Below are 13,242 nucleotides of genomic sequence, written 5' to 3' on the forward strand. Positions count from 1 at the left end.
TATATGCCAAGTACATAGTAAGTGCTCCCCAGCCAAAGTCAGTAGTACTGCATTATTCCCCAGAATGATACTGATAAGAAAAAAACAGAAGAAATCAAAACAAAACTTGGGTGAGTTGCAGCCCTGCCTTGGGCTCAGGCTCCGGGCCTGGCCTGAACCTGGTAGGTGTGGCTGGAGGGGCCCTTTTTTGTTTTCTTGCAACCCTTTCAACACAACCCCTTCTTAAGATTTCAGAAGGCAAAGAAAAACACTGGGCCGGCCTTTTCCAACACTCCCCTGCACCACCCCTCTGTATCCGGAGTTCCTGCTGACTCCAATGGGACTGGATGCCGGGAGATTTTCAGAGAGAAGAGATGCCTAGATCAGCGGTTCTCAACCTGTGGGTCGCGACCCCTTTGGGGGTCGAACGACCCTTTCACAGGGGTTGCCTAAGACCATCGGAAAACACATATATAATTACATATTGTTTTTGTGATTAATCACTATGCTTTAATTATGTCCAACTTGTAACAATGAAATTGGGGGTCACCAAAACATGAGGAACTGTATTAAAGGGTCACGGCATTAGGAAGGTTGAGAACTGCTGCCTTAGATGGTGGTTGGGTTCAGGGTCAGTAAATGGGCAACGGGGGAGGGAGAGGTAAGAGAGAACCCCTGACACTTTCATATGCCAAAGTGGGGACAGTGAAAGGGAAGCGTGTGTGTGCGCATGCTTGTGTGTGTTGGGGCAGGGGGAGGGTCCAAGTATCAGAGTGATGCAGGAGGAAGGAGAGGACAATGAGGGGTGAGGGGACGCCATAAAGCCCCACAGAGGGGCGGTGCCTCATGATGATCAGTAAAACAGTAATGGGAGCAATTCTGACCTCAGGGGACATTGGGCAGTGTCTGGACATTTTTGGTTGTCACAACTGGGGGCATCTACCTGCCAACTGGACTTGCCTCTGAAGCACTAAAGGCAAAGCTACACAATAAAAGGAGCCTGGGTCCCTGGTGGACCACATGCAGAACACCAGTCTACCAGAAACACAGTTACTGGTCTTACATTGTGAGAACTCAGTTGTGATTGTGGTAAGCGCTGAGACTATAGGTTTTATTTGTTACAGCAGCTAGCATTACCATAATCAATTCAGATAGTCTATCCACACAATGGAACTTTATGCAGCTGTTGAAAACCATACATAAGGGTTATCCCAGTTGTCTTGGAGGTAATTCCATGAATCAATGAGGGGGAAAAATATAAGATGCTAAGCATGTGTAATATATTCTTTAAATATATATATATTTCAGAGAGGAAAGGAGAGGGAGAGAGAGATAGAAACATCGATGATGAGAGAGAATCATTGATTGGCTGCCTCCTGCATGGTCCCCACTGGGGATTAAGCCTGCAACTTGGGCATGTGCCCTGACTAGGAATTGAAAAGTGACCTCCTGGTTCATAGGTTGATGCTCAACCACTGAGCCATGCCGGCTGGGCTATAATATATTCTTTAAAACAACAACAACAACAACAATCAGTGATTCTTCCTCCCTCTTCTATACTCTAACTGTCCCCCCCGACCCCAAACCAAACAAAAAATCAAGTAAAAGCAAACCTAAATTAATCTGTTTAGGTACAAACTACTTTGGGGGAAAAGTGTGGAAGATAAAAAGGTCAGAAGTTGGCAAACCATGGCCTGAAGGTCACATCTGGTCCACTAGCTGAGGTGTAAATAAAACTTTATTGAAACAGAGCCATGCCCTTTGGTTTACATATGTCTATAGCAGCTTTCATGCTATGTTGGTGGAGTTGAGTAGTTATAATGGAGACTGCATGGCCCTCGAAGCCATAAAAATTTATTATCTGGCCCTTTACAGAAAAAGTTAGCTGACCCTTGTGACCAACATAGGAAAAATAAAGATGATGCTATATCCACAAGCGAACCACTATTAGTAATGAGACAGAATAGATCTAGATGTGTTGACATGGAAAATGTCCAAACATAGAAATGGAAAATAGTAAGTTATGGGGTACAAAGTCTGATCCTATTTTTGTAAAAAGAAAATGATACGAATTTGCAGGATGGCGTGTGGATATATTAAAACCCATCCGCAAGCGCCCACATCCAACCACTGAAGGAGGTCCTGCTGAAGAGGAAACCGGGGATCGTCCACTCTATACTTCAGGGTCATCTTAATGTCTTCTGAGCAGCGCTACTTATTTTTGTAATTAAAAAGAAAACCAATAAAGGAAAAAACAGTCACAAGAAACTTGAACCCTAAAGAATGTAAATGTTGCTGGCGAAGTAATTTGTTGAGTGTGGTTCTTAAACCTCTTCAGATTTTCTAATTGCTAAGCTGGGGCCTGGCTGACACATAGTAGGTGCTCATTAAATGTACGATGACTGAATGAACAAGAGTTGAATAAAATGAATAACACAGTAAAATAACGAGAGAGAAAAAGAGAGAGAAAAGGGAAGGAAAAACCTAGTTCTCTTTGCTCACCAGCAAGTGCCAAGATATCAACCCAGGCTGAGAAAATGGCCACAGGATGTGCTGATACTCCAGTCTGACCTTTAGAATAACCGAAGTTACTGTTACTGCTTCTTCCTTACCCCCAAATCAAAGAAAACAAACAAACAAAAACACCGAGAATAAGTTCTCTGCCAAAAAATGTTCGGCTGGCAGACCACCAGCCCAGCCTCCCCTGGGCCTCATGCACACCTCGTAACAACTGAGCACCATCAGAGCCCATTGTCCTTTGGGTCCAGTTCAGGACTGATGTGAACTCACACAGTTCAAGGTCGAGAATGAGATCATGAGGAGGACGAGGTGGCACTGGGTGTTTCCTGCTGTTTGGGGAACGACACCAAGAAACACAAGTTTCTTCATTCGCTCACCAGCTCAGAGGAAGGCGCATCTGTTTACGTTCTTGCTGTTTTAACACAGGTCGCTCATCAGCGTGGTATTTCTGGAGAGAGGCAGCACAAAAATCACATTAATGTAATCCCTCAAAGGGAGCTAGCTGCCCAGAGCCTGTCTGCTACGCAAGTCTTTTGTCCATAAACCACAAGTTGAAATGAGATGGAATTTAGAGAAAAACACAGCTGTGTGGGTTTCAGGATTGCTCCTTTACTGTAAGCTCCTGAATTTACTGATTTTATTTATCTTAAGTGTTCTCCTTCCTCCATGCCTCCCGCTCCCCTTCCACAAATATTTATTGACCTTTTACCACGTGCCAAGCATTGTTCTAGGTTTGGGGGATGGAACAATAAACCAAACTCCCAGCCCTAATGGAGTTGACATTCTGGTGGGGGAGACAGACAATAAATTGGTAGACACATACATATTTTAGACAGGATGACCAGGGAAGGCCTCTTGGAAGAGGTGGCATTTGAGAAGACACTTGACGTGGATTAACAGGTGATACAACAAGGAGATAAGGATGAACCACCAGGCAGAACAGCATGTGCAAAGGCCCTGAGGCAGAAATGTGCCAGGCGCGTTTAAAGAACAGAAAGCTTAATAGAGCAGTTGGAATGTGATGGTGAATGGAAAAAGGGATAGGAGAGCACAAGGAAGAAGTAGCCAGGGGCCAGAGTGCACAGGGCCTTGTAGGCCTTGGCAAGGTTAAGAATATTGGGAATTCCCTGGGAGGTTCTGAACAAGAGTGGCATGATCGTTCTCAATGAGAGGCTCTTTGTTTATTCACAAAAGCCATGCCTATTAAAGGAAACTGGTAAATCATAGGAGAGAAAAAGGAGGAAAAAATGCCACCCATGATCCTAACAGCTACACCAGTGGTTCTGAACCAGAATGATTTTACCCCCCAAAGGGAAAGTTGGCCATGTCTGGAGATGTTTTTGGTTATTATAATGGGAGGAGGAGCTGGGTGCACTAGATGCTACTAGCATCAAGTGGACAGATGCCAGGGATGCTGCTAAACATCCTATGATGAACAGGACAGCCCCACAACAAAGGATCAATGTCAGTATTGCCAAGATTGAGAAGCCCCTCGCCAGGCCAATGTCTGAAACATTTCACCTACCCCTAACCTCACTAGTTCCTTTATATGTTTCTTTTTAAGGTAGATAAGCTCCTACTGAATTTTCTATGTTGATGTGCCCTTTCCACGGAACATGAAAACACCGATTCTCCAAAATTTTTACAAATACCTATGATGGTATCAAATTCCTTAGTGTTAGGTATCATAACTAATTAACATATTGTGGTGGTTATGGGCACAGCTTCTGGGTCCCTCCGACCAGCTGGGTTAACTTGAGGAGTTACTGAGCCCTGGGACCTCAGTTTCCACATGTGTAACATGGGATTGAGAGTAAACCTGCCTCAGAGGGTCATCATACAGATGAAATGAATTAGTGTATGCAAAGCATCAAAAGTGGCACATTATTAAGCACCAGAAAAATATTAGCTATTATGATTACTCAACTATCTCTCTTTTACTTTTTCTAAGTTTTAATATTAGAAATAATGCTATTAAAATATTTTTTTAAAATAGAGTTCCAAGACTTCAAACGTTGGGTCTCTTAGAGTGGAATGATATTTGAAAATTGAATTATATGACTTGTGCAAAACTAAAACATAATGAAATAGAAATATTGATGAAGTCCCATTTTCCATGCACTTAGACACAGAATGACTTACTTCCATTCCCCTGGGGAAATCTCTTTAAGTTTTGCATCTTAAAATAACTGGGACTGCAACCTCTTCCATTAAAGTCTCAGGATGGCCTGCTTCCATGCTGGCGGGCTGATCTGGTGTGAGGTTCTTTAGAGGGAGTGATTTAAAAAAATATATATATATATATTTATTGATTTTAGAGAAGGAAGGGCGAGAAAGAGGCGGGGGGAGAGATATCAATGATAAGAAAGAATCATTGATCAGCAGCCTCCTGCAAACCCCGAACTGGGGATTGAGCCCGTAACCCCGGCATATGGCCTTGATTGGAATTGAACCCAGGACCCTTTGGTCCGCAGGTCGATGCTCTATCCACTGAGCCAAACCAGTTAGTGCTAGAGGGAGTGATCTTATAGGGATTGGGGGGCTGGATGGCAAGACTCAATCCCATCCGTGGCCTCCTTGCCCTTCGGAAGAAGAGCTCCAGGTGGCGGCTCAGGGTGAGGGGCGGCCTGTGGTGGAGTCTGGGCTTCACTTCCCCTTTGCACACAGCCTCTGCGTGTCCCACCATTACCTTTAAACAAGGATGCACTGTGAGCTATTTCAGCTATTGAGTACTTACTCTGAGCAGGCACTGTGTTGCACTGCCTGCAGAGTGGAGAAAAACACGGGTTCTGCTGGGTACGCACACGGACTCCAGCACTCATCATGCACAAGCCACTAGATTTCTCTGTGCCGTGCTCTCCTCATGTGTCGTAAGCACCTTACACGGGGGTGGTTGAGAGGATTCAGTAGGTTAATACATGCAAACCCCTTAGAACCATGCTTGACTTTTGGTGAGCCATCAGTAAATGGAAAGTATTACTATGACCTCGTTTGAACTTCCTGGCAACTCCATGAGGTGGGTGCTATTCTTAGCTCCCATTACGCAGATGCAGAACTGAAGCAAACAGAGGTTGAGACCCTTGCCCAAAGCCACATGGTGAGTGGTACAGCCAGAGGTTGCAACCAAAGCAATTTGCTTCCACTCTTAACCTCTGTGCTCTACACAGACAAATGCAGAAAAGTCTTCAAATGGGTATCAACGTTAACACCTAAACATAAGTATAAAGCACTTAAGCCAATCTCAAGCAGTCCATTCATTTAATAGTTACTGAGCACCTACTGTATACCTGAGAGAATGTGGGGATGGAGCTACCCACACCATCTAGCTCCTAGTTCAGTCTGAAGATGGAGCCAAAAAAGTGGAGAACAAAATCAAGAGTCAGAAAGCAACTGGAATCTTTTTTTCCCTTGATCTGCACCTGAGGATATGTTTTTAGTAACTTGAGAGAGGTAGGAAGGGAGAGAGGGAGAGAGGGAGAGAGGAAGAGAGGAAGAGAGGGAGAGAGGGAGAGAGGGAGAGAGGGATGGAGGGAGAGAAACATCCATCCATGTGAGGGAGACACATCCATCAGTTGCCTCCTATATGTGTCCTGACTGACAGGGCATTGAACCCACAAAGATGACGTTCCAACCAAATGAGCCACCCAGAGGGCAGCAACTGGAATCTTAATTGCATCATCTGAGCCCTGATCCAGCCACACCTAAATGGAGCCCCAACCCTCGAGCTCATACATTCTGTTTACTGGCTAACCCAGTTTGCATTGAGTTTTCTGTCACTTGTAACTGGAAGTCTTGACTGTGAAAGCAGGTTTGGCCCAACTTATTCTCATATGTAGTAGCAGGACAGCTTCTAAAGTACTAAACTCTTCCTAACTCCCCAATTTCACCATTAACTTCATATTTTTTCCATAAAAGAAGCTGGGTTATCTATCCTATCTAATAATAGACAAACATGGTAATCGACTGTATCTTTGCTACGCCTCCCATTGGCTAATCAGTGTGATATGCAAATTAATCACCAACAAAGATGGCGGCTAATTTGCATACCACAGGCAGGGCGGGTCAGCGCCATCCCGCTTGCCCTGCCGCCATCTGGGCCTGCTATCTGCAACCCGGGGCGGCGGGCGTCTCATGTGCGACCTGACCCGGGGCAGCCGGGCAGTGCAGCAGCGATCAGCCAGCCTGCCCAGCTGCCATCCGGGCATCCCGTGTGCGACCCAACTTGGGATGGCCAGGTGGGGCAGCAGCGATCGGCCTGCCCACCCGTCTGCCATCCGGGTGTCCAGTGTGCGACCTGACCCAGGGCGGCCGGGCGGGGCAGCAGCGATGGGCCGGCCTGCCCAGGCGTCCCCTGTGCAACCCAACCCAGGGCGGTGGGGTGGGACAGCGTGGCTCCTCTGTCACCCCAGCTTCCTCATCACAGCTCCCTTGGGGGCCTAAGCCTTTAGTCGGACATCCCCCGAGGGCTCCCTGGCTGCCAGAAGGATGTCTGACTGCAAGCTTAGGCCTGATCCCCCGGGGAGTGGGCCTAAGTCGACAGGTGGACATCCCCCAAGGGGTCCTGGACTGCAAATGGGCACAGGCTGGGCTGAGGAACCCCCCCGAGTGCACAAACTTTTGTGCACTGGGCCTCTAGTGTTTTATAATACATTTCTGAGTTGACCCCTTAGCTCTTAAAAATAGGGTCTCAAGTGCCAACAGAAATTTAACCTTGTGTTTGGAGCATGGGAGACCCTGCTCCACTCCATATTGGTGGCATGTCTCAGGAGGCAGCATGGACGGCCTAGTGGTTAAAATTTACACGTGGCCCTGACCGGTTTGGCTCAGTGGATAGAGCATCGGCCTGGGGACTGAAGGGTCCCGGGTTCAATTCCGATCAAGAGCATGTACCTCGGTTGCAGGCACATCCCCAGTAGGGGGTGTGCAGGAGGCAGCTGATTGATGTTTCTCTCTCATGGATGTTCCTAACTCTTTATCCCTCTCCCTTCCTCTCTGTAAAAAAATCAATAAAATATATTTAAAAAAGAAAAAATTTACACGTGACCTGCTTGAATCCCAGCTCTATCAATCATGACCTACATGATCTTAGGCACATGACTGAGCTATAGTTTCCTCATCTGCACAATTGGAATAAAGTTAGTTCCTATCTCCTTCACTTTTTGAGAAAATGAAATAAGATACTGTATATAAATCACCTGACATAATAAATAGTAAACATATTCAATAAAACAGATATATGATGAGCCGCACTTCCTGAAGTATAGATTTCAACACTACATCTATAGAGCAATCATCTCAAACCTTTTCTGTGAAGGGCTGAATAGTAAATATTGAGGGACAACAGTCTCTGTTGCAATTATTCTACTTCATCAATGTAGAGGGAAAACAACCTCAGACCTTACAGAAGTGAGTGGTTGTGGCTGTGTTCCAATAAAACTTTATTGATAAACTAGAGGTCTGATGCACGAAATTCGTGCAAGAGTAGGCCTTCCTTCCCCCGGCTGCCGGCACTGGCTTCCCTCTCACGTCCGGGACCCGGGCTTCCCTTGCAGCCCCGGCTTCATCTGGAAGGACGACCGGTCTAATTAGCATATTATGCTTTTATTATTATAGATTAGGCAGCTGGCAAGACTTGATCCATGGGCCAAAGTTCGCTGACTCCTGCTCTAGGGGATCAAATAAAGAAACAGAAATAGGCTGAAACCATAGGAAGGACCTACATGTTAGATTCACACAGGAAGTAAAGATGAGTTCCTATTAGAACAAAGCCCCCATCATCTACGTTAGGGGTCAGCAAACTATGGCCCGTGGGCCAAATTCGGGTGGCCATCTGTTTTCATATGAAAAGTTTTATTCATGTCTGCGTTGTCTATGGCTGCTTTCATGCAATGACAGTGAGGTTGAGTAGCTGCAACAGAGACCATCGCATAAAGCTTACAATATTAACTATCTGGCTCTTTACAAAAAATGTTTGCTGATTCCTGGTGACACGGCCTTCTGCACGCCCAGGCTCATGTTCAAACAATGGTGTTTAGGGACTCAGGGTGGACCCAGGGCCATATCCAGAAAAATCCTTAGAACAAAGGGAGACCCAAACAGAATGATATTTTTAATAAAGTAAATAGGGCAGAAACTAAAAACAAATCAAAGTAACGCCTGGCCCTGCACCCTGGAGCGATTTTGACCGCAGTGACGCTCAAGAAATGAGTTCACATCTAAGACGTGTGCCATAAATGTTAAAATAACAAGAACAATAAATAGTAATAAAACACAAAGCCGCGCACCCGTCTCCACGGGCAAGACCTCCCAGGGTTTGGAGTTAGAAGTAAGAAGGGAGCAGCCCTGGCCACTGATGGCCCATCTTGGCAGAGCAGTTGACGGTCCTACAGGGACCCAATGGGCAAGGTCCAGAGGAGGAAGAAGTTCAAATACAAGCAGGCTCTAGAGAAGGACGACCTCGGTCATGAAAACTCGAACTCCTACTGGGAAACAGAACCCAGATCCTGAGGTCAACACTTATTCTTGAGACCCTTGGTACTCAGGGTGTGGCCTGCGATTTGAATCAGCTCTCAGAACACTGGCTTGTCCCGCTGCCTGCCAGAGTGGGACAGCTCAGTGCCTTCACACCGTGAGGCCTCGCCAGGGCCACTGTCGCCTGCTGATGGCTTGATCAGAATGTCCCAGCCCTTCCATCCTCTGCAGGGAAGAATGCAGAAGGCCAGAAAATCGAAACCAAAACACACCATCAGATCAAGAGCTTCCTACAAAAGCTGACTAGGCAGATAGGAGCAACTATTCACTTCTTTCCTGCAACACGCCCAGCAGGCCACAGAGGTGAAAGAAAGAACTCGTCCCAAATACGCTAATGACCAGAGTGGAGTCCTGAAAAGGCTACCCATCTCGAGCTTCCCAAGTTGCCCTGAGCACTGGAGAACATGGATGACGGTAACGGTACTTTGATGGCCTGCACTCCTGCAGGCTCCCAGGGCTCAGGAAATGCCCCGCAGAGCATCCTGGAGAACTCGGTAGAAGGCGGGCAGAATAATTCTTTTTACAGAACAGAAGCACTGAGAAGTGGGAGAGGTTGTTGAACTCTCTGAGATGTCTTGACGTTGGTTAAAAACAGGGAGCTTGGGCTTTCTAAAAACCCATCAGACAGTCACGGAGAGAACAGCCCAGCTGCCCTGGCTCAACGTGGCCAATTTTCACATAGCACTTAAGGAACGGCAGGTACTGTTCTAGGCACATTCCATAGAAGATATCATTTAATCCACAATACCCCTAGGGTGCAGATGCTGTGATTATCCCCATTTTACAGATGAGAAAACTAAGGCCCATCGAGGCTAAGGCCACTGGATAAAGGGGTAGGGGGTGCACTTCCTACTGCTAACTGCAGGGGGCATGTTCTTTTTTAAGAACCAAATGAATTGGCAGGAGACATTTGGGGCTGGATCACTCTTTGTCACGAAGGCAGTCCTGGGTACTGCAGACATTCAGCAGCATCCCTGCCTCTACCCATGAAAAGATGCCTGCAGCATCCTTGCTCCAGTTGTGACAAATGAAAGGGCCTGCAGACACTGGGAAGTGTCCCCTGCTTGGTTGGGAACCACTGCTCTGCATGAGTTGCCCACGGAATGCTCCCTGTGAGGCATGTCTGTCGGTGTCCTGGCTTCATAGGTGGGGACTGGTTGGGGAGGGTGAGTTGCCTGCCCTTGCCCAAAGTCACACCGCTCATGTCAGAGAAGGGACCAGAGTCCAGTGAGCCTTGCCCCAGAGTCTGGGTACAGAATTCCTCTCACGCCCAACCACATGGATAACTACATCTTCAAGGCTCGTTGTTGGAGGCCGTCGAGATGTTCCACTTTGCAGCTGGATAAACCCAACTCCCGACTACATGGAAATATCTCCAAGTGTCGGGGAGCCCTTGGCCCCATTCCCCATCTTTTCTCTCAAAGGGTATTTCTGTTGTAAAAAGGTGCCTTTCCTCAGATCATCTACTGCACCCCTCTTGGTGAGGAATGTTCTAGAAAGAATGTTAATAACAAGAATGCTAATAGCAATCACTTCATGGTCGACAAGCACTTTCATAACATGAAGGGCCAATACCTATAGTGTACTAAGCTCCAAGAGCTTTATAATATTTCATCTACTCCTTATGCATGAGCCTTTGAGGCAGAGGCCATGAGCATCTCCATGTTACAGATGAGGAGACCGAGGCACAGAGAGTGGAAGTAACTTGTCCCAGGTCACACAGCTGGCAGGTGGCAGAGCCAGCACTCTTCACCACGGTGAACTTCCTCTCTTACAAATGCTTAAGCAAGTGTTCTTGGCCCTTTATGCATTGCAGTGCATTTATTTTCTTACCGTAGCCCTGGCATAGAGGTACTATCACCCTATTTTAGGAACTTAGAAACTGAGCCTCAGAAAGATTAAAGAGACCACTTAGGCCACACAGCTAAGAAGGGGCAGAGCCAGGATTTGAACCTAGGAATTTGGTTCTAGGTCGTGTGTAACCTGCATCATGCCACTGAGTCCTTCTAGGATCTCTCTGGGGGTCTCCGTGCCCATTTTACGGAAGCCTTATGTGATAGGTGGGTGACTTGCTCAAAGTCAGGCAGCTCTTAGTGGCAGAGCCAGGATTTGAACCCAGGCCAAGGGGACTCCATGGCCCCGCCCCGCCCACTGCACCATACAGCTGCTAGCCTCTGCACTGGGGCCTCTGACCAACCATCTCTGCCAAAGACACCTTGGCAGCAGCAGGCTCAGGGCTTTGGAAAGATGGGCATCTTGCACATCTCCCACTATTCCTGGCTGTTTCCCTGTGTACACCACAGGGAACACTCAGAAATGATACTCCAGGTGGTGAGACAGATGGCAAGTCAGGAGGCTGAGGAGCCGGCAGGCAAATCTTTCACCTCGGGGTCATGGCTTGCTCTGTAGGTCACACCACTGCCCTCCCACAGCTGCTGGGGCTTCACCCAGGAGGGGCCTGGGGGTGCTCAGGCCTGGTCAGTGGCAGACAGCTGGCCACAGCCCCCAATGCCACCAGCTGCCTGGAGCTGTCCGCCCCTCCCTCAGCTGCCCGTCAACTTCCCCTCCCAGAGTCCTTTGCTTAGGCCTGGCCACCCTCACAGAACAAAGCATTTAACCCTCTGGAAGACAGAGGCCGACAGAGCTGGGCTTGAGCCCTGGCTTTGTGCCTTTTTTAAAAAATCCTTATCATCATTTGAGTTTTGTGCCGATTACTGTGTGACCTCAATAATTGCTGTTATTTTTATTTATTTTATTTTTTATTTGTAACAGTTTTCACAGAGTGGTTAAGACACCCCAACACTGCAGGTGCGGGGGAGAATCTAATTCTCAGTCCCCACTTAGGACCAGAGATTTTGGGCAAATGGTTTAGCCACTCTGTGCTTCTGTGTCCTTATCTGTAACAGTTCATCATGATACCCACCTCAAAGGCCATTAGGAATATTGTGAGGTGACATGTGGAAAGCACTTACCATCACTTCTGGTACATAGTAAGTGTTCAATAAACATCAGCTAATGTTCATTTGTGTGCCTGCCCACTCTGTCTAGGAAGGCCTCTATCTATTTATTCACGTTTTTAAATTTGGGTGAATCCTTGAAAGGCCAGATCAAGCCTTTTCTCCTCCATGAAGATTTCTGAGATATCAGAGCAAGCACATTAGACGTCTCATGTATCTTCTCACAGATCCTTGCACAATAGTGAACACGCAGACATTTCATCTAATAACTAGAGGCCCAGTGCACAAAATTCGTGCACTCGGGAAGGTCCCTCAGCCTGGCCTGCACCCTCTTGCAGAGGCCTGGAGCACTGGGAGCCCTCAGGGGGTGTCCAACTGATGGCTTAGGCCTGCTCCTGCAGTCAGACATCCTTAGTGCTGCCATGGAGGCGGAAGAGGCTCCTGCCACTGCCGCTGCACTTGCCAGCGGTGAGCCTGGCTTCTGGCTGAGCGGCGCTCCCCCTGCGGGAGTGCACTGACCACCAGGGGGCAGCTCCTGCATTGAACGTCTGCTGCCCTCTGGTGGCCAGTGCACGTCATAGCAACCAGTCTGTTCGCTGTTTGGTCAATTTGCATATTAGCCTTTTATTATATAAGATAATTATGAATGGACTAGAGGCCCGATGCACGAAGATTCTTGCAAGAATGGGCCTTCCTTCCCCTGGCTGCTGGCACCGCCTTCACTCTGGCTGAAGCTGCCTTTCTGCCTTCACTCTGGCCCAGAGCCGCCTTTCCGCCTTCCCAGGCTACCCAGAGGCCCCGGAGCACTGGAGTGGTTTGGAACGCAAGTGTCCCACCCTGCCCCTGGCTGCTCGGTGCCTGCGTATGCAAATTAACCCACCATCTTTGTTGGGTTAATTTGCATACCCACAGCAGATTGGCTGGTGGGCATCACGAAGGTATGGTCAATTTGCACCTTTCTCTTTTATTAGTGTAGATAAGTGTTACTGAGCACTTACTACATACCCAGCACTGTATCTATGCTTAACATATGTTATCTTATTTTAGTCTCCCCTTAAACTTTGTTTTAAAATATATCCATTTTTACAGGTAAGGAAACAGACTTACATAGGTTAAGTGACTTGTCTGAGATCCCAGCAATAATAAGTGGAACAACTGGGACTTGATAACCTTCACTGGGATGGGCAAACCCATCCCGGAAGGTAGGAGGCTAGAGTTTTCCCTGCACCGACTCTTGCAAATAGCAGGCAGGAAG

The 13,242-nt window shown here is 47.4% G+C and overlaps 1 protein-coding gene across 3 annotated transcripts in view; it reads right to left on the reverse strand.

Annotated features, from left to right (window-relative positions):
* EYA2 (EYA transcriptional coactivator and phosphatase 2) overlaps positions 1-13,242 on the reverse strand; it is a 211,470-nt gene that overhangs the window by 163,681 nt on the left and 34,547 nt on the right. The window contains exon 1 of one of the 3 annotated variants that reach the window (XM_070421591.1): positions 2,877-2,908. The exons of the other annotated variants lie outside the window; for them this stretch is intronic. Coding sequence (XP_070277692.1) covers positions 2,877-2,896 — 20 coding nt within the window. The 5' untranslated portion in view covers positions 2,897-2,908. Of the gene's footprint in view, positions 1-2,876; positions 2,909-13,242 lie in introns of those variants that run through there. 3 annotated transcript variants of the gene reach the window in all.

Source organism: Myotis yumanensis, unplaced genomic scaffold (assembly GCF_028538775.1).
Source record: "Myotis yumanensis isolate MYYU_CA2020_CCGP unplaced genomic scaffold, mMyoYum1.0.hap1 SCAF_7, whole genome shotgun sequence".
In the NCBI taxonomy this organism is placed as follows: Eukaryota; Metazoa; Chordata; class Mammalia; order Chiroptera; family Vespertilionidae; genus Myotis; species Myotis yumanensis.